Genomic DNA, 24,466 nt, shown 5'->3' on the forward strand with positions numbered 1-24,466 from the left:
TGCGTAGAATATGATTTATTTTGGACTGCTTTATTCAACTTATGTTACGAGAATTTTTCTATATAAATTGTTTACTTAGTTTTTTTTTTTCATTTTTGTATTCTCCTTTATTTCCTCAACATTTTCTAAAGTGAAAGCGACCTAGAACAAAAAAGAGGGATTCTAGAAAAGGGAAGGATGCCGAGAAGGTTGTTTCAGTCAGAATGGAAAGGGGTGCAAGCAATATCTTAGTATTTCAATAATGAAAATGTGCTACATAAAGTGATAGAGATGCATAATATTAAAGAAGTTTATCAAATAGCTAAATTACAAAATGATTAAACATTTGTCATCAACTTAGGATGATGCAAGAAATTAAAATTGCTTTTGAGAGGGAGTGTTAAAAATTCAACAATAACACAATATAGCAAGCCCATGTCCAAGCTCAAGTCTAAGCCCAAATTTTGAAGCATATTAAAATGAAGTGTTTCTTGAATCTTATTAGAGTCAATAGTTCATTAAACTCCTTAATGTGAATAGTTTATTGAAGGTTTTTTGTCCTATTATAAATATCTATACTCTATGAAACTTAAGGGTGTGAGATAAATGAAGCAAAAAAAATATAATTGGTCATTAAAAGAGTTCTCTAGTATTGTAGTTCTATGAAAATGTTAGGACACATTTCACTAAGAGGTCATTAGTTTTGAGTTTTCTAGCATTGTAGTCTCAAAAAATTACTACATAGTTTGTGTAACATAGATTTAGGTAGCAATGTTTTATTCAAAATTGAACCTTTTATTTTATTTGGCATTGTGATTAAGTACTTTATGAGAATGTAATGACCATTTTTTTTATAGCTTGTACAATCCAACTTTCAATATAACATAAAAATAATGAATAGTTTATGATCTCCACTTTGTAAATCACTCATCAATCACATACCTTATGAGTATGTGATCTTACTTCATGTACTAGGTGTGAAAAAATGATGTATTACAATGAACCATCTAACTTGATGTATTAATCTATGATTTTTCATGATAGTAGCAACATCTCCAATTAGGGGATAAACATTAAGCAAATGAATTTAGTAGTTGATCACCATCCACAAACTATTGAAATTATTCACAAATATGTCTTCTATAGGTGAATGAGCATGCTTTATTGACCAGCTAAGGTATCACATGCTGAAATAAATTTAAAATCGACGACAAGTTTTACGCTGGCTGTCGACTACCTAACGCAACCCTCCACTTTTCTCATCCGGGCTTGGGACCGGCAACGGCAGTGTTAAATATCTTTCACCAGAATAACTTTTAAGAACTATTTTTACACAAATACAACTGCCTCAAACAGGGAAAATTATTACATCAGGACTCTGCATGCAGAGCTGCTTGCGGAGTCCAATCTCGTGCTGGCACGTGGAAAGTCGGCTCACCTACATAAAAAATGAAAATAAAAAAAATGAAAACGCGTGACCTGGCCCGACTGATGCGTTACAGAGCCTAAGCAAATATTTTTTTGCGTTATTTATCATTGCTGTCGTGTTATAGGAATATTTCCTCTTTTTATTCTGAATAGCACATAATAACACATTAAATAACACATGCATAACACAAAAAAATATTCAAAATAATGCGAGGGAATATATAACACGGAATATTCCTAAACCCTCAATAACACATTAAATAACTATTATTTATTAATAAATATAAATTATGACATCTAAATAAATTGTTTTTGTTCTATAACACACTAATAACAAACTAATAATACATAATAATACATAATAACACACTATAACACACTAATAACAAACTAATAATACATAATAACACAATGACACATAATAACATAATTATACACTCTCTAACTCGCGGTATAACACGTGGGGAATATTCTCTACGTGTTATACTGCGAGTTATAACGTCGCCCCATGTGTTATACACCGCCCTATAACACTCCTCTAGCCATGGTATAACATACATAAAATATTTCTCACGTGTTATACCACGAGCTAGGGAGTGTATAATTGTGTTATTATGTGTGTTATTTAGTGTTTTATTATATGTTATTTTGTGTTATTGAGTGGGGAAATATTTTTATACTTTCAATAACACATCAATAACACATGAATAATGTGAAAAATATTCAAAATAACGCGGGAGAATATTTTTATGCGATGAAATATTTCTATAACGCATTGGTCGGGCCGGTTCTCGCGTTTTCATTATTTTTTTATTTTTTATGTAGGTAGACCGACCTTTCACTTGTCAGTACGAGATTGAACTCCGCAAACAGCTTTGTATGCGGAGTCCGGATGTAATAATTTTTCCTCAAACAGACGCTTATATGACAATATATGAAACTTTTTGTTAATGACGATTTTTTATATACCCGATGAACTTTATCCATGCATTTTTTTTAATAAATGACATTTATAGTACACTATGGAAGCTTTGGTCAATCCTGCATAATTTGAACAAAAGTGTAACTCATGAACATAAACTAGCACTAATCTATCCTTCGTATTTATAAACGAAGTAGTTAATTATCATTCATATACTAATGAATGAAAGAATTTCTTGATGAAGGGGGTGGATGGTTGGACTAATGATTATATATATATATATATATATGACATCCTCAGATTATTTAACAAATAAAAAACTTTGAATTATTTATGCAGGAAATTTAAAAAGAGGGGATACAATTACAACCCTACTACCTACAATCGGCACATTTTGACATAATCTCAACTTCAACTACTGTGTGGTATCTACTGGACGACAAATACTTACGTACGGAGTATGCACGCAGTTCTAGATGTGTATAAAGGTTATTCGTGAGATATTGGAGGATTATACTGGTGCTATTGGAGTTAAAACCCCTAATAACCTGACAAAACTTCCGAATAACAACAAAAAATATAAGCGCAGAACTGCAAAATGTATTGGTAGGTTATTGGGAAGTTACTGAGAGGTTATTGAAGACAACTGCGTGCGTACACCATACGAAAATAGCCTCCTACTGGACACCCCACAAAAAACCTTTCGAAAGCATATGAAAAATTCACCCAAAATTATAATAGAATTTATACATAGTAATATAGTTTTTTTTTTGCCATCCACGAGAAGCAAGGAAACACAAAATCCATTAGTTACATCAGGGAAGCAATAGCAAACGACCAACCTTCCTACTCACAAGTCATAGTGCTTGTCGACGGTCTCAGACACATCCCAGGTGCAGGTCATGCCTTCGGGAAACACCACAAAATCACCTGCTTTAATTTCCACGTACTCATCGCCACATCCTTCGGGGTATACCTTCACCCTGCCTTCCAAGAAATAGCAAGTTTCCTTTGCAGAGTACGTCCAGGGGAATTTGCTAGGAGGACATCCCCACCTATAGGCAACATGCATGATAATCAAATATATTATGTGTGAGGAATAAGAATCCAGCATTCAGTTTAATTTCATAATATAAATTCTATATGCATAGGCATTAACATACATTTTGCTCATTTAATCTAATACATGCATCTAACCAGATTAGATCTCGTCTCTTGCTTTTAAGTATTTTATGCTTTTTTTTTTACTTTTAATATCTAACACATTATATAAATATTGAATCTCGATTTGTTTGTCAATCACATCTAAAAAATAGAGTGCAAGGGGATAGAAAGATGAGTGAATAGTAATACATTATGTCTAGGGGTGTAAACAAGCCGATGCTCAACTCGTGTTCGACTCGTTTATATTTCGAGCTCAAAAAGTGTGTTCGTGTTCGGCTCGTTAGCCGCGCAGAACAAACGAGCCGGACACGAGTTGTTCACGAACAAATAGTCTTTTTAACAACTCTAATCATGTGGCCATAAAACATAAGACAATAAGGATTTGAATAATATTTGAAAATTATTATTTATATTAAAACATCATTTGAATCTAATTTAATAATTTTTATTCTATTTTCTTAATCAATATTTTAATTGATTATAAATCTTTGTAGCCATGTAGTCAATTAGATTTTTTTAAAATACTACTTAACATATATAAACTTGATGACTAGTATTTCGATATATATATATATAAACTTGATGAGTAGTATTTCGAGCCAAAATGAGCCGAACGCGAACGAACACATCTTAATTCGTGTTCCGCTCGTTAACTTATCGAACAAAATTAACGAGCCGAACACAAGCTTCTTAACGAGCCGAACACGAGCTGTTCGCGAACAACGAGCCGTTTTGACAGCCCTAATTATGTCAATCATGTCTTTTTCATAATAAAATAAACTTCCTAGTTACATGAGAGGATACAATATATTGATGTTAAATTTTTGCCCTTGGTTTAAAAGAAATTGTAAGAGTAATCTTAATATTTTAAATGTACGAGCTGATCAACTGCAATTTGGGTCAGTTGACTAAGCTCAATTTGCTTTGGACCGACAGGATCAGCTCGGTCGGCTGAGATCCACTCAGCCGAATGGGATTAGCTTTGTCAAGTGACTTTGGTCGATAGTCGGCTGATATGGACCGGCTGTTGATCCTTTACCTTGACGAGGGGTATTTAGATGTCTCTATGATGGTTGGAGCTAGGGAGCTTAATCTTTCTTGGATCATCTTTCTTTTGAAAGTTGATTCGAGTGCCCTTTTGTCTTGCTTCTATCTGAATGATTCATTCTTGTATCATGTAGTCGTCTTTGGTATGTCTCGCGATTCAGTTATCTCTGGCCTTACTGACTTTGGCTCGAGCAATTTCACTTGGTCAAACAAGTAAACATCATGATTTTCTGTTGGTGGGCCCTCCATCGTTATAATTTTTTCTTCTAGAACATTAGATCTCCTCAGAATCAACAATGTCATATTTTCTCTATATATATTTTAGTTTCACGGTCCTCTTACTCACAAAAGTAACATTGCAATAAAAACAATAGAATTTAATGCAAAAAGCATCTCACATTTATTATTAATCAATGTTTCAAGAATTAAACATTAATGATTTTTGCACCTCTTATCCAGGACTCTTCACATTCCATATTTGCTCAGTAGCTCTTCTCACTTGACTTGTTCAACTTCCGAGTACTGTAATGGAGAACACGTTAAATCCCTAGGGCAATATACCTCACAAAAATCTCTTCATATTGTCTTTGGGAGGCCGAATCACCTCGAATGTGAAAGGAAGAAGAAAACCATCATTAAGAAGACAAAAAGGTTATGCTAGGGAATCAAGTGGAGCCGCTCGATTCATTCCTCAACACTAAGAGGAGAAATGTTCAAGCGGCCGACCCGACCAGCAATCCCTCGGGTCAACCTTTTACTACAACACAAGACCCGTGGATCGAACATGCCACACAAGAAGCTGCTGGTGCTCTGCTGCCACACAGTGAGAGCTCTCAGTCAGTTACAACTTCTAAGTTAGATCGATTCCTTGGTATGAGAAGCATCGCTCGTTCTTATTAGATTTCGATTTTTTATGTCCTTTTTCTTTACGTTATCACTTTGTGTTGACTACTTGACTTTGAGATAATCGGGTGAGAATCTACCCCAGCTGGTGTCAGCGAGAATTTGATTGAGCCGCCAGTGGTAGAGAAGCAGACACCGAGCGAGGGCGATTGACTCTCGAGTGAGGATGGTAGAGCTGACCGCCTAGGCATGCTCTTAAGACTTGCAGGGAAGCAACTGATGGGTGTCAGATATCTCGTAGAGCACTGGATCACCGTCTGGAAGAGATTGAGATCTCCTTTGCTCTATCAACTAAGGTAAAAAGAGGTGAGGAAATGTGTGAGCAGGGCGATTGACTCTCGAGTGAGGATGGTAGAGCTGACCGCCTAGGCATGCTCTTAAGACTTGCAGGGAAGCAACTGATGGGCGTCAGATATCTCGTAGAGCACTGGATCACCGTCTAGAAGAGATTGAGATCTTCTTTGCTCTATCAACTGAGGTAAAACGAGGTGAGGAAATGTGTGAGTTGCTTGCCTGAGTAGAGAGGATGATGGAGATGACAAATCTTTACCAGGAACTATCAAACATCCGGGAGAGAACACTCATTCTCTACGCTCAAATCGAGAGAGATCAGACAAATTAATTTATGTTTGCGGGAGAAATTTTGTATAAGAGTTAGTTTCGGCTGGTGTATGTCTCGATTGAAGTGGCGATCGACCCACTTATAAAATATTTTTTTTCAGGCTAGTTTTCAAGTGCTTTTTGCAACTTTTAATGTTTATTTTAGAGATAAAATTTATTTTTCTCCTCTCATTTATAGTGTTAATGTGATCTTTATGTCAGAGCGTTTTTGAAATTACAATAGAATTCCATTGTTACCCCTATGCAACGGCTAAACTTTTTTAATGTCCATATATATAAAGGGTGTGGGGTCAATGACGTGATGCTTTTACTCTTATTTTTATCTCTTGCTTCTCTTTATTCTCTCGACTTTCTTTTTTTACGCTCGGATCGATGGCTATGACTTATTCTCTAAAGGCCTTTGGGTCAGTCATCTCAAATGATCATGGATAACAGCGAGGGATGTGGATTGGTTGCAAGAAACATGTGTCTTTGATCTAAATGCTAGCCTCCTCTTCTGCAAGGATTAGTTTCACTTGGTCTCCAACTACTTTTTTGTCGATGAAATTAAAAAAAAAACCACCTCAATCATTTCTACGGCGACTCATAATTATATGTATTTTTTTGTGCTTCGTTTTGTGTAAGCCCAACTCAACTTATAAAAAAATGAAAGTATTTATCTTTATTGCTTGTCATACCTTTGAGTTTATTATTTTTATTTCAAATATCTGGGTCGATCGATTGTTATGTGAGGGGAATTTGATCAAACGAAGGGAATCCTCCTCGGGCGGTGAAGTTAATCAACCACTGCATTAGGTTTTTTTGCGAGGCCTAAAGGCTAATTGATTGAAAAACATTGTTGAATCCAAACGGATAAGTATGATTATAGAGTTTAGGACTACTCCAATATAATATCGCCCGACTTAAGTTTTATACCTCACATGTCTCGACCGCTTGGTTAGTTTATCACTTTGAACGAGCCACACCTTACATTAGACATATTAAGTTGATCTTATCGTAGTCTTTGTGAGGATAAATATTGAGACTTGACGTTATGGTGATTCATATGCAATGGGTAGAGAATCAACACTAGAGCTTGATTTGTTTCGAGCTAGGAGATGTGTGTTTTATTGATGCTTAAGCATTGTAGGATGATTCATGCATGATTTACTGATTGGACATTTGTTTGTCTGTGTTGGTTATTATGTTACCTGTCGCTATCAGTTTTGTGACTCAGACAAAAACATTGCCAACATGTCGGTTTGAGTTTCTGAGTGCTGGTTAGATATTATTGATCCCTTACATGAACTTCTCGAGTTTCCCGAGTGTCGGTTGAAACTGAAATCACACATTTGATTAGAAAAATGTCATAAATTTAAAGTAAAAAGAAATTAAAGTAATATGATCAGTTGGATATGCTTGTTTTTTGTAGGATTATGAATCCATAATCTTGAATCATCCTGGTGGCTCAACTTTAGAAATTTGTTAAGAGAATGCATTATTGAGCTATCAAGGCACCTAAGTACGCCCGAACTGATGTCGTTCAATCGATGTTGACACAAGATTGAAGAAAGTACTGGGAGTCGCCTTCTCCTTTTATGGCTAAGGGGGATCATCAGTTGTTCGGCATCAACCCTTCATCTCAAAGGTGTTGCTCTCTTCTCCAAGTTGACGCATCCTGAATGTCATCCAACATTGGATTCTTCAACTCCTGAATCTGCTATTTCGCAAACTCAATAGTTTACTTCATGTTGTTGGTATCTTTATTATAGGTTTTTTCTCTGTGGACTACTCTTCTTTATTTGTGGCATGATCTGCATTCACCACACTTTTTAAGATATTAAATCATGAGTTGTCCATGAGTAACACACATGGAATATAACGTAAGACGAGAGAAACAAAGAGGAGAGAACAGTCGTACGTCGTGCCAATCATATCTTATTCATAAAATGATCTTCATATTTATAAGAAATAAGATATAATGTGGTGGTGCTACATTTTTGTCCCTGCTTTAAAGGGGGCTATATAGGATATTCTTGATATTTTGTATGAGTTGATTGCTTGACTACTCTCGAGGACGGCAAAAAAAACTCAAATGGCTTCGAGTTAGCATGATTAGCTTGTCACTTAAGATCTGTTAGACAGATGAGATTAGCTCAGTCAACTGAGTCGACAAGTCGATATGGTCTGAATATCAATCCTTGGTCCCTAATGATGGGCCTCCGGATGTCTCTAGATAGTTGGAGATACTACAGGATTGGATTTTCCTTGGATCAACTATCTTGAGGCAGTTGGCTCGAGTGTCCTTTTGTCTCATTTCTATTTAAATGGCACGTTTCTTGTATATCCCGATCATGTTTAGTCTGTCTCGTGATTCGATTGACTTTGACCTTACTGGCTTTTGCTAGGGCAGCTCGGCCATACTGGCTTTGGCTTTACTAGCTATGACATGAACTATTTCAGCCTTTTTGGCTTTTGCTCAGACAACTTACTAGATCGGACAAGTGAGCATTATGTTCTCCTGTTGGCAGGCCCTCCATTGCCGTTCTCTTGTCTTCTGGATCATTAGATCTCGATTGAGCGCTGAAACATTATTTATTTACAATAAATATATTTAATTTAGCCACGACCCTTTTTTGAAGATTTATAAGATTTTATAGTTGGTATAGACTCACAAATATTGATTGGTCTGTTTGCCTTCAAATTCACTCTAAATTTTCAGCACAAAATGCTAAAAAATATTCATCTTTTTTTCATTATTTATTATTACATTTCTTTTACTTGATCAACATACTTTTGACAAAATTATTCAATTTAGTTGTACCACTATCACAAGAAATAGAAATGTTGATAGAAAATAAAATAGAACAATTATTCCATAAACAAAAGCTTAATTGTCAAAAGACTTTCCCAGATGATAACAAGATTCAATTTGTTGGGCATTAAAATGGAAGAATCAAATTTTCAAGAAGAGAAGACCAAGATATTTGTGCATAAAGACCATAAAGTTTCAAAAACCATTAACAAAATTAAAAAAACGTGAACGGAAAATCGTTCTGATAGATATCATGAACATAAACTAAATGAAACTACAATAGAAAATTTTGGGGTTCATGTTCATTTGTGGAGCTCTTCTCTTGTCCAATGTTTTTTACATGTCAAAACGTCAAAATCTGAGTTTAAGGCCTAACGTAAGGGTGGGTTTTGATCTGACTAACCTTCATCAACCTTCATCCATAAATTATCATCATCACCATTAGCATTATTCCCAAATTAATCTACTTGATTTTATGAATCCTCCTCCATTTTATTCCTTTAGAGTACTTAAAAAGTTAGTTCTGTTTTTTTTCTTTTTTTTGTTTTTTTTTTTGGAATCCTCCTCCATTTTATTCCTTTAGAGTACTTAACAAGTTAGTTCTGTTTTTTTCCTTTTTTTTGTTTTTTTTCTTTTTTTTGTTTTTTTTTTTGAGTGCAGGGACATTATGAAATTTTTTATTTTATTTATTTTTTCTGAACGAGTTAGTCGTCTTAGATGGTTTGGTCACATTAAACATCGACCGTCTGATGATTCGATTAGGAGATTAGATGTTTTAGATTCGACTTGTGTTAAGAAAGGCAGAGGTAGACCTAGGAAGACTTGGGCTTATTGTATAAAAAATGATCTTAATTTATTAGAACTAAATGAAAATATGACGCTAAATGGGACACAATGGAGAAAAATGATTCATGTTGCTGGGCCCACTACCTGGGCCCACGTAGCGGGATTAAGGCTTTTTTGTTGTTGTTGTTGTTGTTGTTGTTGATGTATTTATTGTTTTCTGAAGGAACGGTTTGGTTACCTCCTTTATGCCCTCTTCGTAATGTAACTATACTATTGCATCCATCAACACTGCCCCATAACATGCATTCATTGAAAGCCTCGTGCAAAAGTTCTGGTCAATATATCTTGAGGAAAAGAATATTCTAAATTTAGATTCATGTTATACGAAACCAAATTTTAATAAGTATATAATCAAAATGACCGTCTCATCAAGATGAGCCTAATGACACCAAAAACAATCCAACCCAAGTCCCAATAAGGCCCAATCAGATATTTAAGTATAGTCAAAGCCTTTGATGCATCAATTTAAAGGCTAAATGATTTCAAAACTTGATATGTTTATAGTCCAATTGAGCAGCTTAATAAAAGAAATCCAAGGAGCCTGATAATTCAATTCTAATGTTGGTAAGGTCAACAATCTGATCAAGGGATTTAATAATAACAGCCTGATAGCATCTTTTTGGCTATTGGCCAATTTTGCTAAATACTTTCAAAAATAAAAAAATACACTTTTTTTACTAGACGATAGGAAGAGAGATGAGTGAGCTCACTACTAAAATTTAACTCTTGAAGTTTCGACGATTGTCGTCGCTTATTAAAGTCGTCGTTGGCCACCAAGTTCGTCGTTGATCACCAAATTTGCCTCTAATTCATCAAAGGTCGTCGTCGACCACCACCAGTATTTTGCTACAACCAAGATTATTATAGCAATCAACTACGACATTTGTAGCCAACATTATTGCTATGGTCACCAACATCATCTTATCATCTCATCTCTTCGAATACAAAAGATATGTAGACCTTTGCACTTTTAATCTTCTTGTAGATTATTTTGATTGAGCCAAAGCCCGTGATTCTTTTATCTTTTGAGAGTTTATTCCACATAAAAAAATTGGTAATCGCATACATCTCTGTCTGTGTGTTGGAAAACTATTTAGAGCTAAAACATGAGATTTCGACGATTTTGAATAGTTTATAGAACACAATAGGTTAACGAGAAACAAAATCCCACAATTTTATATCACACAATAGTTTGACGGGAAACAAAATCCCACTTTTGTAGAAGTTTGAGCAATCTTTCAATAGCTAACAAATGTAATACTCAAAACAGTGAAACCTCCCACTCCAATACAAACCATTCTTAGGGACAATCTCGTAGTCAAGGATTACAAGCCTCTCCATCATTTCCCCCAAATGGACATTGCCCTTGCAATGAAGGTGCCTCTTCCTTGCCCCTAGAAAAACACGTGGAGAATGGAACAATCTTGAAATGAGATTTTTCAGCTTATACGTGAAGCTCTACAACCATTATTGGTGTAAAAAATGTGGGGTTTGTCTACCTCAAGATCAATCATCAATCAGGGATGCTCAACTAGAGAACAAAACTTTAGCACCCTGTCATCATATTGGAATTTCTTAACTAAGCCAGGGAGCTAACTTCACGAACATTATTAATTCTACACATTCATCTTGTGCAAACTGACCAAATTACAAACCTCCATATAGGAGTGTAAACAAGTCGAGCCATGCCTGAGCCACCCTCAGTCTTACAAACCTCCATATAGGAGTGTAAACAAGTCGAGTCATGCCTGAGCCACCCTCAGTCTGAGCTTGAGCTTGATTAATTTTATCGAGCTCGAGCTTAAATCTGCGAGTTCAAGCCGACACACAGGCCAATTTTTGTGTATTATCATTTAAGATCTGTTATAATAAAATGACAAATAGAATAAACAATTAAGAGAAAAATACTAAGAAATCATTTAACATAAAATACAAAATAATATTTTTAAAATGTTTTTAATACTATAAAGTTAAAGTCTTCAAATTTAATTTAATTTAAATATATTTATATTAATATTTTTTAAAACTAAATAGCTCACGAGCTAACGAGTCAAGTCAGGGCTAGCTTGAGTTTGGTTCGTTAGCTCATCGAGCTTAGTTTACAAGCCACTTATCGAGCCTAGCTCGAGTTGGCTCACGAGTCAGCATTGACTCACGTACATCCCAACTTCAAACACGTGAAAACTTAGCTTCACCGCATCATGTTAATCGTAACGAGCTATGACGTTTAGTTCAACAAGAATTTTCTCTAAGAGATAAGTTTCTCATTCAAGTAAGTTTTATTATCAATGAACTTTTTTTTTTTGTTTATTACAAGGCCTTTTGAGAATAAGGGTGCGTTCATGGCCGCATATCTTGCATAGCACAACCCCAAGCCGCACTTCCTTTTTTCGTTTGGTTGTCACGTTTTGATGCAGTTTCATATTTCCACGGAACGACATGCATTTCCTATTATATCTTGCTGTTTATTTTTACTACCATACCCTTTTTTTTCGCCCTCGAGCCCTCTCTCGCAATTGATTTTCCCCTCTTCTTTCGCTGTCGCACCGACTTCTCTCTCTGAGCCCTCTCGCACGACCGACTTTCCCTCTCCTCTCTCGTGACCCATCTTTTCTCTGGCATTCTCTTCGCACTTGTCTCTGGCATATGAACTTGCGATTGGTTCTTCTCTTGCTGGTTTTTGATTGAATTTTCTCTTGTTGGTTTTCAATTGAATTTTGACTGATATTTCTCTTTGCGATTTTGTGTTGTTGTGGAATTTTTTTTATCGGGGTGAAGCCATTTACTGTCGATATTATGTTGGTCGTGCTTGTGGTAAGGTGGCTATTAGCTGCAATAGCTCTGCTATGGGATGTAGTGGTTGTGTTGGGGTACTGTGGTGGCTCTGTTGTGAGCTGTGGTGGCTATGGGTTTTGGTGGTTTAGGTGTTCTGGTTGTGTTATGGCTTTGGTTTTACTGTGGGTTGCGTGATTTTGTGCTGGTGGTGAGTTGGGTTGGTTGTGGGTTGGGGTGGTGGTGGGTTGACTGTGTGGCGGCTCTGACTTGTGTTGTAACTATGTGGTTGTTTTGTGGTTGTCTGGTTGTGGTCTAGTTGGTATTGGGTTCGGTTGATGGCCAAAAATGGTGGCTCTATTGTGGGATGTGGTTAATTCAGGACATATATGTGGGTGGGCTTGTAGTGACTCTGGGTTTTGGTAGCTCTGAGTTGGAGTGGTGGCTCTAGCTTGTGGTGGCTCTATCGCGAGTTGTGGTGGTTTTATGAATTCAATGCATATATGGATGTGGTGTGGTGGCCCTAAGTTTTGGTGGTTGGTTGTTCATATGTGGTTGTACAATGATGTGGGTTGGGTTGTTGTGGTTGTGTGGTGGCTTTGGTTTGTGTTGTGGGTTGTGTGGTACTTGTGGGTAGGGGTGGTGGTAGTGAGATGTGGGTTTGGGTGGTTATTTTGGGTTGGGTTGGTTGCAGCGGGTTGGGGTGTGATGTGAGTTAGAGTGTTGTAATGTGGGTTGAGGAGTTGTGTTGTGATGTGGCTCTAGGTTTTTGTGGTTGGGTGGGCTGTGGTAGTTGTGTGGTGGCTCGGTCGTGGGTAGTGATGGTTGTGTGAATTCAACGCAGATGTAGTTGTAGGGTGGTGGCCCTGGGTTTTGGGTTGTGTTGTGATGTGGCTCTAGGTTTTTGTGGTTGAGTGGGCTGTGGTAGTTGTGTGGTGGCTCTGTCGTGGGTAGTGATGGTTGTGTGAATTCAACGTAGATGTAGTTGTAGGGTGGTGGCCCTGGGTTTTGCTGGTTGGTAGTGCATATGTGGTTGTGTTGTAATGTGAGTTGGGGTGTTGTGGTAGTAGTGACTCTAGCATGTGTTGTGGGTTGTGTGATTTTGTGGTACTTGTGGGTACGGGTGGTGATAGTTGGTGTGGGTTATGGTGGTTGCTATGAGTTGGGGTGGTTGTTGTGGCTTGTGTTGTGATGTGGGTTGGGGTGTTGTGATATGGGTTGGGGTGTTGTGATGTGATGTGGCTCTGAATTTTGGTGGTTGGGTGTGTTGTGGTAATTGTGTGGTGGCTCTATCGTGGGTTGTAGTGGTTGTGTGAATTCTGTGCATGTGGTTGTGGTGTGGTGACCCTTGATTTTGGGGTGGTTGATGTGGGTTTGGGTAGTGACTCTGTGGTGTGATGGCTCTATCATGGGTTGGATGATTAATGTGGGTTGAGGTGATGCCTATGGCTTGTGTTTTGTTGTGGGTTTGAGTGTTTTTATGTGGGTTGGTGTGTTGCGTGGTGGCTCTGTTGTGGGTTGTGGTGGTTGTGAATTCAATGCATATCTGGCTGTGGTGTGGTAAATTTAGAGCATATTTTGCCAACTTTAAGCTACTAGAAATAATGATTTGGTTGTTGTGAATTATAGTGGCACTATTGTGGGTGCTCACCTCTTCTATATGCATAATATGTTAACAAAATTATGGTATGTTAATTGAGCTCAAAAGGACTCAACAAATATCTATTCTTATCAATGTGTGTATCAAGATCTCAATATGAGGAAGATAATTTGTTGAGGTGTTGTGATTGTGTGGCGACTCTGGCTTGTGATGTGGGTTGTGTGGTACTTGTGGGTCGGGGTGGTAGTAGTTGGTTGTGGGTTCAAAGACAATGGTGGGATGCTTTGGTTGTGTGCTTGTGGCAGGTTTGTTATGGGTTAGGTTGGTGGCAATGGCTTGTGGTGGCTCTCTGTGGGCTGTGGTGGTTGTGCATTGATATCCAATAGTTGGCTGTGAGTTAAAGGTAATGGTGGGGTGCTGTAGTTGTGTGGTTTTGGTGTAATTTGTTGTGAGATGAGGTGGTGGCTCTAGCTTGTGGTTGATCTTTGTCGGTTTTTGTGGTTGCACATTAATATCCCATAGTTGGTTGTGGGTTAAAGGAAATGGTGGAGTGTTGTGGTTGTGTGGATGTGATGTTGTTTGTTGTGGTGGTGACTCTAGCTTGTGGTGGCACTCTGGGCTCTGGTGGTTCTACATTGATATCTCAAAGTTGGTTGTGGGTTGTCACTTGTCTGGTTGTGGTGATTAATTATTGTGATGTGGTTGCTGTCAAATATTAATGTTTCTTTTCTTGTGTTAATAAAGCAATGGTTAAGTCTAAAGAAGTCAATTCATCAGCCACGTGAAATAGGGAAGACAAACTCATATTTTGTGACATGTCTTAAGAAGGTTGAGCTGGAAAATAGACCCACCACCTATTTTAACAAGAAAGGGCGGTAAAATATTATGAAAAAGTTCAAAAAAATGACAAGAAAGACGTACGATATGTTGAAACTTAAGAACAAGTGAGATCACTTGAAGAAGGATTGAAAATTAGAGAAAAAATTAAAATGGGGATCCACAGGCTTGGGTTGGGATTCAACCAAACAAACTATTGATGCTTCGAAGAAATGATGGGTGGACAGAGAAATAGGATGTACAACTTCCTTGCATATTGCAAAAAATGTTGGCCGCCAAGAAGTTCAAATTCTGTGGAATTGACCCTGATTTAGAATAGAAATTGGACCATATGTTCGGTGGGGTTGTGACAACAAGCACTCATGGTTTCACCTCAAGTGAGCATGAGTTTGTTAGCATACCAGAGAAGTTGGAGATCAAACGAGTAACTGGCTCCGGTGAATGCCCAAGTGAGCAAGGGTTTGCTAGCATACCAAAGATGTTCGGGGCCCGTCAGTTGCTCCCACACGTCTCAGAAAGATTCTCTCAACAATCGACTCCTCCATCCTCACTTGAGAGACGACCGCCCTCACCTGCTCCTTGGCCTGCTATCACTGGCACCCTAATCAGATTCTTACCCATGCCAATCAGAACTGGATCATCATCCAAGACTATTAAAGTCGGGTTGTCCATGCCAAAAAACATTGTAAAATAAAAAAATTAAATTAAAAAGATTAAATCCTACAAATAAGGCTGAAATCCCTCTTACACGGAAGCCAATTCCACTTAGATATTGTGAATGACATAGCAACATCAACGGGGCATGCCCTTAAAGGAGGTGGGAGGCCACCAGAATTTAAGAGACCGGAACAACCAAAGAATCTTGCGCCGGAACAAATGGTTGAGCAACCGAATGATGGGCGGGTTAGTCGGTTGAATGCTCTTCCACTTAGTACCGAAGAGCAAATCAGACGACCCCTTTGATTTGAAATTGTGAGTGAAACTGCTTTTCCCTTCCTCATGATGACCTTCTTCCTTTCGCTTTTCGAGCGATATTTGAGCGACCAGGCCAATAGGAGGAACTTGCACGCAGCAAATGGCTAGACGACCAGATCAAAGGTTGGGTTGGCCGACTGAGCACTCTTTCTACTTAGTATCCAAAGATTGAATAATTCCACCCTACATAATTTGGAATTGTCAGTGCAACCACTTTCTTCTTCATGAGAAACTTCTTCCTTTTGCCTTTCGAGTAGTACGATCCCTTTAGCTTTCCAAAGGCAAAATAGATAGATCTTTGTTCAGAATATCACTCAAAGGTTTCAATACATTTTCCAACACAACACATGAAAGTTGGTTGAATCAAAAGAAGGAAAGATGCGGAACAGTTAGGGTTCAGAATATCACTCAAAGGTTTCAATACATTTTCCAACACAACACATGAAAGTTGGTTGAATCAAAAGAAAGATGCGGAACAGTTAGACAAGGGAAAGGGCCCCATCACGCTCCATTTATAAGAACCAAAAGCATGAAAATTAAGGGAGTTCAGTTATTAAATCATTAGTAGAAATTGAATGTAATCTAATTTTTGCATTAAATTCTCTTATTCTTATCGCAGTTTCATTTTCAAAAAGTAAGAAAATCGGTAAACTAAAATATATACATAAAAAATATGTCAGCACTGTTCTTGAATGAATTCAACGGTCCAGAACGGAAGGGTATGACGAATGTTGGCCCACTATTAAAGGGTCGTAAGGCCCACTTGACCTACCGAGCAATGCCATACAAACCAAGCCAGTAAAGCTAAAACTGAATAAGCCATGAAGTGCACAAGAAGACGAAGGAATAATGTGAATCCAAATCATTCGATTGGAAATGAGAAAAGTGCAACTGAGCCAACCCACTACGGGAAAGCCGATTTAATGTGATAGCCTACCCTCCAGAAGAATAAATCTAATGGAATATTCAATTTCCTAGTATCTTCAACTATCCTAGAGATGCCCAAAAATCCCTCACCAGTTATCAAGGAACAAGACCCACGCTAAATCAACCAATTGTCCTACATTGACCAAGCTCAACTGACTGAGTTATTCCCATTGACCCATGACAATCAAGAGAATTTTGTTGACTCAAAGCCAAATAAGCTTAGTCAGTCGAGCCACAAAGTAGTCAAACAAGTCCATACATGTAAAATTCTAGAAATACCCTTATAAAGCAGTGCAAAACTATAATATCATCATTTTACCCTCTCCTATAAAAATAGGAGAATTATTTTATAAATAAACACGCGCAGATTACAGTTCATTACTTTTTACTCCCTCTCTCTCTTTACTCTATTCCTTGGGTGTGTGACTCATAGATAGGGTTGTCAAAATGGCTCGTTGTTCACGGACAACTTGTGTTCAGCTCGTTAAGAAACACCTTTTCGGCCCGTTTGCTAAGTTAAAGAGCCTAACAAGAATAAAGATTTGTTCAGTCATGTTCGACTTGTTTTGGCTTGAAATACTACTCATCAATTTTATATATATTGATGAGTAGTATTTTAAAAAAATTTAATTGACTACAAGGCTACAAAGATTTATAATCAATTAAAAGTATTAATTAAGAAAATAAAATTAAAATTATTAAATTATATTCAAATGATTTTTTAGTATAAACAATAATTTTTAAATATTGCCTCAATCCTTAACATCTTATGACTACGTGATTAGAGTTGTCAAAACGACTCTTTGTTCGTGAACGACTCACTAAACAAATGAACCGAACATGAACACACATTTTGAGCTCGAAATACAAACGAGTCGAGCAAGAGCTGAGCCTGGGCTCGCTCGTGTTCGGCTTGTTTACCCCTACTCACAGATAAACCAGGATTCAACACCATCGAAGCGCGGCAGCCTCCGTATAAAGGCGAGCGTGACCCAAATCTGGGCATCAAATATAGGACTTTATGATTTAGTAGCAATAATTTCTTGAGCCAAAAAAGAATGTCATCGATGTAATGTTTTGTAAATAATGAACTCGATAATGATGAATTTAATTAATACATAGGTTTCTAAATGAATTGGATATAGGGGCTTTTTTTTTTGTTTCATGTTTGTGCTTTCATTGAAGATAACACATATCAAGCATTGATGTGGAACGGGGTAAAGGAGCACACCTTTTTTCCTATAATTTATGCTTAGATGAACTTCCTAAATAATGTAAACCAACCATCAAAGATTATACACGGCCATTGGTAAGAGTCATCAAACCAAAGCTTCAAGATTAGATGGACTAATGTGAACATTCCTTCATTAATTAATTTTGAGATTAATCATTCCATTCAATGCTTTGTGTTTTGCCAAACTTATTAAAAGAAGACATCTTGCAATTCTCACCTTATGCTTTTGGAGTTGTTGAAAGGCATGGAGTATGTGATTTGTCTTACAAGCTGCAAAAACAAAGACAATATAATGGGAGTCAATTGATGTGGGATTTTGTACAAGCCTTGACAATCGACCTCTCACATGAGAACATTCCACATTGTTCATCATTCCCTTCAAATGAATGCTAATAAAGTATCATGTGCCTATAGCCCAATCAACAAGTACAGGCTCGTGAGAATCACCTACACTTAAACTTTGGGCAACCATGGAAGAACCAACCAAATGTCCACGGGAGCCACAGATTACACGAGCCACTAGACCTTAATTGAACGATCTACTCTAAAAGCACATGGAGATAAAAAAAAAGGAGGATTGAAGTTGAGCAGCTCAACTTGAGCTCATAATGCCACTAATGAAACCCATTTTTAACTCGAAACTTAAGTTCGCACTTGCAGTTAATCACTTAAATTTTCTAAACAAACATTTTTTTTATTATTATTTTATGTGACATTAAATTGAAAAACTCACGCACCTTCACAAATTTAAGCATTGCAAACACTCACTTATATAAGCCATCTATGACAAATGATCTGATGTTTAAGAAAGAAAATGGTCTACTCGTTCATTCCATTTAATGGCATTCAAATTAATATTTACAAAAGCCCATATGACAATCAATCTAACGCTCTTGTATATATTTTTTATACGTTTTCTCAAGTTTACTATGTTTTGCCAGCGATGCATCACACATGAACACTTTTTCTCCATGCAAGTAGACTATTAAAAAGATTAGCACTTATGAATTCTGGAACACAAATATATTGGCTATAGACCTAACTTCTGTAGTATATCACTTGTAACCCCATCATGGTCCTTTACATAATTGGGACATTGGCAAATTCATAAGATACAGTCCCATCACCATATCCCATTTGTTTAGTCTTACTCAGGAGGCTGAATTTGAAATGATAAACAGATCATTTTCGTCAGCAGCCATTCACCTGGTTGAATACAAAGAGAACAAATTTTTTCTCCTTTAGATACCTCACAAATTTCAGCTATTGTGTAGGTTACCACGCAAGTGGCAAATGCTACACCGCGAAAAAACCCCCAACAAAAGAACGAAAAAATATTACATCAGGCTCCGCATGCAGAGCTGCTTGCGGAGTCCAATCTCGCGCCCAATCTCGCGCTGACACGTAGAAGGGCGGGGTTACCTACATAAAAAATGAAAAAAAAATGAAAACGCATTATAAGAATATTCCCTCACGTTATTTTGAATATTTTCAGCGTTATTCATATGTTATTGGTGTGTTATTGATGTGATTTTGAGAATAACACAATAAAACACATAAATAACGCGGGAAAATATTCCTAAACCCTTAATAACACATCAATAACACATGAATAATATATCAATAACACATTAAATAACACATAAATAATGCGAAAAATATTCAAAATAATGCGATGAAAAATGCCTATAACACGGATTGAATAACACAATAAATAACACATGAATAACACGAGGAAATACTCTTAAACCCTCAATAAAACACCAATAACACATGCATAACGCTGAAAATATTCAGAATAACGCGAGGGAATATTTTTATGCAATGAAATATTCCTATAACGCATCGGTCAGGTCGGGTCGCACGTTTTCGACCTTCCATATGTCAGTGCAAGGTTGGACTCCTCAAGCAGCTCCTGATGTAAATTTTTACAATGAGGAAATATACCACAGTTCTCAGATGCTAAATTCGTTGGCCTGATCATGATTGAAGTTAAAAGGGAAAGGAAGAGCGCGAGTTAGAAGGCAAGAAGCCATACTTGGGCCATTGCTTAACGCCGAGCTCCAAGAGTTTAGATTCCGGCGGATTTCTTTCAACTATAATCCCAAGCTTCTCCATGGCCGGGATCTCCCCTCTGATCAACCTCAAGGACAGAGCCGCCGGAAACCTTCTCCTATGGTTCGAAGAGAGAGAAGAAACCGCTCTGACGACAACAGAGGCAGGGCTACGCGAGTGGCCACTTATGATGCAAGGGTTTGCCATTGGAGTCAGAGTGAACCTTCCAGAAGAATATTCGTTAAAATTTTTAATTGTTAATTTGATGAAGAGACTTCCGGTGCAGCATAAAAGAGATGAGGATGACCAAATTGTCGGATTATTTTGAGCGAGTATCCTGGTCCATTCATTCTCTATCTTCGGTATATTTCACATGGACACCTATATAGAAATTCATACGGCATCCGAATTCACCGTTCATCACAATAAATATGTATTTCGGTGGACCTCAATTTTAAATTTTATTTAAAAAAAAATTGATGGATAGTGGAGATCGAACACCATATGCATGCATTTATGCATACGGTACGACATGAAATAATTTTTCTCGTCTCGATGCATTGAGGCACACAACTTCGCACAACTTTTAAGTAGAGCAAAATGGGGCTTTAAATTTTTATTATCAAATATTTTAAGGTGTCATGAAATACTTAAAGTGTCATGAAATACATAGGATATTAATTGGAATTAAAGTGAAATTTTTTTTAAAAATAATTTTAAATGTTCATTTTATCCGAACAAATATTTTGGTACTATTATAATACAAATAAAAATATTATTTTGTTCTTATTATTTTATTAACTTCTATTTTTATTGATTAGATTTTTATTTAAAATAACATTAGAACCTTACTAATAATAAAGATTACAAGAGCCAAAAAAACATAGAAAATATAGCAAAATAGTATTAGACGTTAAGTCTAGTGAGAAGCTTTGATATATACTATATTGCTAAAAAATAATAGTAGCAAATGATTAAATGTTTTTTCAGTTCATATTCTCGTCATCTACTTGTAGCTTAATTCGAGACAAATTATATTACATTGATTGCTATATTTTTTCCATAAATTAGACTACCTAGTTTGTAAATATGTAATTACATAGAATACAAGTTGAATCATGTACATAGGGTGAATATGTGTGAAGTCATTAGCAAGTCAAGTGAATGGTGGTAATTGTTGTTGATTCCTTTTAGTTTGTCTCCAAGGAAAGTACACTTGCTTTGATAGTTTTGATAACTTTATCTTAGTGACTCCAATGTATTGACGTTAGAGAAGTGACTAAACTTGGACTCAACCCACATCAATCAGAGAAATGGATACATATCAACATTCTTATTATTATTATTCTTCAATTTGTAGTTAGAAAAGCCAGATCAGAAACTCTAGCCCAAATAGAAACACCTCATGGCAAAATACATTCCAACCTTGGTAAATCTAAGCATGCAACTAGCTAATCAATTCTTTTTATTTTAATGATCACAATAAAATAAATAAATAATATTCTCGATGATCTGCCACATTTGCCGACAAATATTCTCGATGATCTACCACATTTTGCCGACACCACGTAGTGGGATTAAAACTTTGTTGTTGTTGTTGGTGGTGGTGTTGTTATACATTTTAACACTGAGTAATATGCAAATGCTTTATTACATAAGTTATATTTGGTGTAATGTCATTCACATCCCCTAGGCATGGATAACACCAAGAAATCCTTTAGTAAGGAATTTCTTGTGATGATGTTAAAGATTTAAAAGTAATAAGAGAGATGCAAACCTACAGATGTATTCTTCTTATTATCAATTAAATAAAACAACATAAAAGAAAATTAAGGAAGATGATGAGGGTGAGAAGGCTAAAGTTGCTAAGTTAATTAAAATAAATGATTTTTTTTTTTGCGCTACTCTTCCAAAATGTTTCTAGTCATCACTCTGTCTCGAGTTCATCCTAGATGAAAATGATAGAATCTTGTTGGTGATGGTGTTGTTGAACATTGTCTATTGCTGACTTTTAAAGCTGAGCAAGTTTTAAAATAGTAGAAGTTAGCTCAAAGAATGATTTTGCCACTACTGATGATGTAATAATTTGAAGGAACCATTTAAGTGTCAATTTGGAGGATTTTATGACGGTAAAGAAAATGATTTTTGTCTTCTAGTTTGTTTGGGCTTTTGAAAAATCAAACAAAAAAACATGTAGTACTTATAAAATTGCTAGGATTTGCTTTTACAAAAAGTTTAAAGAAGTGATTTGATATTCATGAACATTTTTTTATTGTTCATTGATCAAGCTCCATCAATTTGAAGTTTGACAACCTCTAAGTATCCTCCCATTTAGGGAGCTACCTTAGGAGTGTTGGGCTCCCCCACCCTTCTAAAATGGCACGCATGGATAACTTTTGCAACATTGAAGACATTTTCTAACCCGCCTGTCTAACATGGATCTTCTATACCTATGTAAAAGAAATAGCAAAATACTCAATGTCGTGGAAGCAACTAGAACAAATACTTAATAGTAAGTTTTCAGGTCGAGTTGGAATTTCTTGAACGGGTACAGATGTTTTCACCCCATTGGAACAATGAGAATGAGTACATAATGTGTTCAAGAATGTATATATCTATAAAAAAAATATAAAATCAAAAATAAAAAAAAGATATATATATATATATATATATATATTCTCTTTTTGCCTCTTTTTTGTGTTTTTTCCTTTTCCCTCGTTTTTATTTTATTTTTTCACTCTTTGGTAAAGATAGAATGAGGTGAGTGGCATGGAAGAGCTCCAACAACTGTGGTGGGCTTGACCAATAGTAGTCCGACGAATTCTGGTGGTGAGAAGCATGCCAACTAGGTAGTGCTGGGGGCAGTGAGGTTGGTCAATAGTGGGAATGGCTAGCCAGCGAGTGGCAAAACTTAGTGTGGGTTGGTCAACAAGGCGGCGGTTGGTGGGCAATGCTAGCAAAGAGCGGCCAGCTATGAGTTTTGCAGGCTAGGTTGAGGCGTAGTTTTGGTGATGTGCTTCTTGGATTACCGATGACAGAAGACGGTGGTGCGGTTCCGACGAGGGGTGGCAGATGACGACATACTAGCGGTGAGGCGAGCTGGCGGTGTCTGTCAGTAGGTCAACCCAGCAAAGGTGTCTATGTTGATGAGGATGACAATGTTTACAGACCAATGTGGCAGCTGGTGAGTAGGGCCATCAAGGTGTGGCCGATAGCGTGCTCCAGGTGGTGAGGATACAATGAATTGATTGTGATCTAGCAAGGTGAAGGTGGGATGCTCAACAGTTTTCTGGAGAGGTGAGCCACACAGTTCTCAGATGCTAAATTCGTTGGCCTGATTATGATTTAAGTTAACAAGGAAAGGAAGAGCGCGAGTTAGAAGGCAAAAAACCATACTTGGGCCATTGCTTAACGCCGAGCTCCAAGAGTTTAGATTCCGGCGGATTTCTTTCAACTATAATCCCAAGCTTCTCCATGGCCGGGATCTCCCCTCTGATCAACCTCAAGGACAGAGCCGCCGGAAACCTTCTCCTATGGTTCGAAGAGAGAGAAGAAACCGCTCTGACGACAACAGAGGCAGGGCTACGCGAGTGGCCACTTATGATGCAAGGGTTTGCCATTGGAGTCAGAGTGAACCTTCCAGAAGAATATTCGTTAAAATTTTTAATTGTTAATTTGATGAAGAGACTTCCGGTGCAGCGTGCCGGATTATTTTGAGCGAGTATCCGGGGTCCATTCATTCTCTATCTTCGGCATATTTCCCACGGCACCTCTAAAAAATTCATATGGGTCTGATTTTCAATGTTTATTACAATAAATATAAATTTTGGTGGGCCACATTTAAATTTTATTTTTTTTAATTGATGTACGGTGAAGATTAGACATCATATTCATGTATTTCTGTATATGGTGCCGTATGAAATAATTTTTCTCGTCTCGACGCATTGAGGCGCACAACTTTTAAGTAGAGCAAAATGGGGCTTTAAATTTTTATTATCAAATATTTTAAGGTGTCATGAAATACATAGGATATTAATTGGAATTAAAGTGAAATTTTTTAAAAAAAATTAATTTTAAAAGTTCATTTTATCCGAACAAATATTTTGGTATGATTATAATACAAATAAAACATTATTTTGTTCTTATTATTTTATTCACTTCTATTTTTATTGATTAAATTTTTATTTAAAATAACATTAGAACCTTACTAATAATAAAGATTACGAGAGCCAAAAAAACATAGAAAATATAGTGAAATAGTATTAGACGTTAAGTTGTGAGAAACTTTGATATATACTATATTGCTAAAAAAAAATATTAGCAAATGATTAAATGATTTTTCAGTTCATATTCTCGTCATCT

The 24,466-nt window shown here is 36.7% G+C and overlaps 2 protein-coding genes across 2 annotated transcripts; both read right to left on the reverse strand.

The window, feature by feature from the left end:
• Positions 1-2,696: 2,696 nt before the first annotated feature.
• Positions 2,697-20,356, reverse strand: LOC110032612. Its single transcript, XM_020736286.1, has 2 exons — positions 20,088-20,356; positions 2,697-3,384 (listed from the first exon to the last, which is right to left on the reverse strand). The coding sequence occupies exons 1-2, from the start codon at positions 20,309-20,311 to the stop codon at positions 3,180-3,182; spliced, it is 429 nt and encodes a 142-aa protein (XP_020591945.1). The 5' UTR covers positions 20,312-20,356; the 3' UTR covers positions 2,697-3,179.
• A 2,104-nt stretch (positions 20,357-22,460) lies between these two features.
• Positions 22,461-23,801, reverse strand: LOC110032613. The gene is made up of 2 exons (XM_020736287.1): positions 23,501-23,801; positions 22,461-22,554 (listed from the first exon to the last, which is right to left on the reverse strand). Exons 1-2 carry the CDS (start codon positions 23,722-23,724, stop codon positions 22,476-22,478), a joined length of 303 nt encoding a protein of 100 aa, XP_020591946.1. The 5' UTR covers positions 23,725-23,801; the 3' UTR covers positions 22,461-22,475.
• Between the last annotated feature and the right edge of the window lie 665 nt (positions 23,802-24,466).

This window comes from Phalaenopsis equestris, unplaced genomic scaffold (assembly GCF_001263595.1).
Source record: "Phalaenopsis equestris unplaced genomic scaffold, ASM126359v1 Scaffold000982, whole genome shotgun sequence".
In the NCBI taxonomy this organism is placed as follows: Eukaryota; Viridiplantae; Streptophyta; class Magnoliopsida; order Asparagales; family Orchidaceae; genus Phalaenopsis; species Phalaenopsis equestris.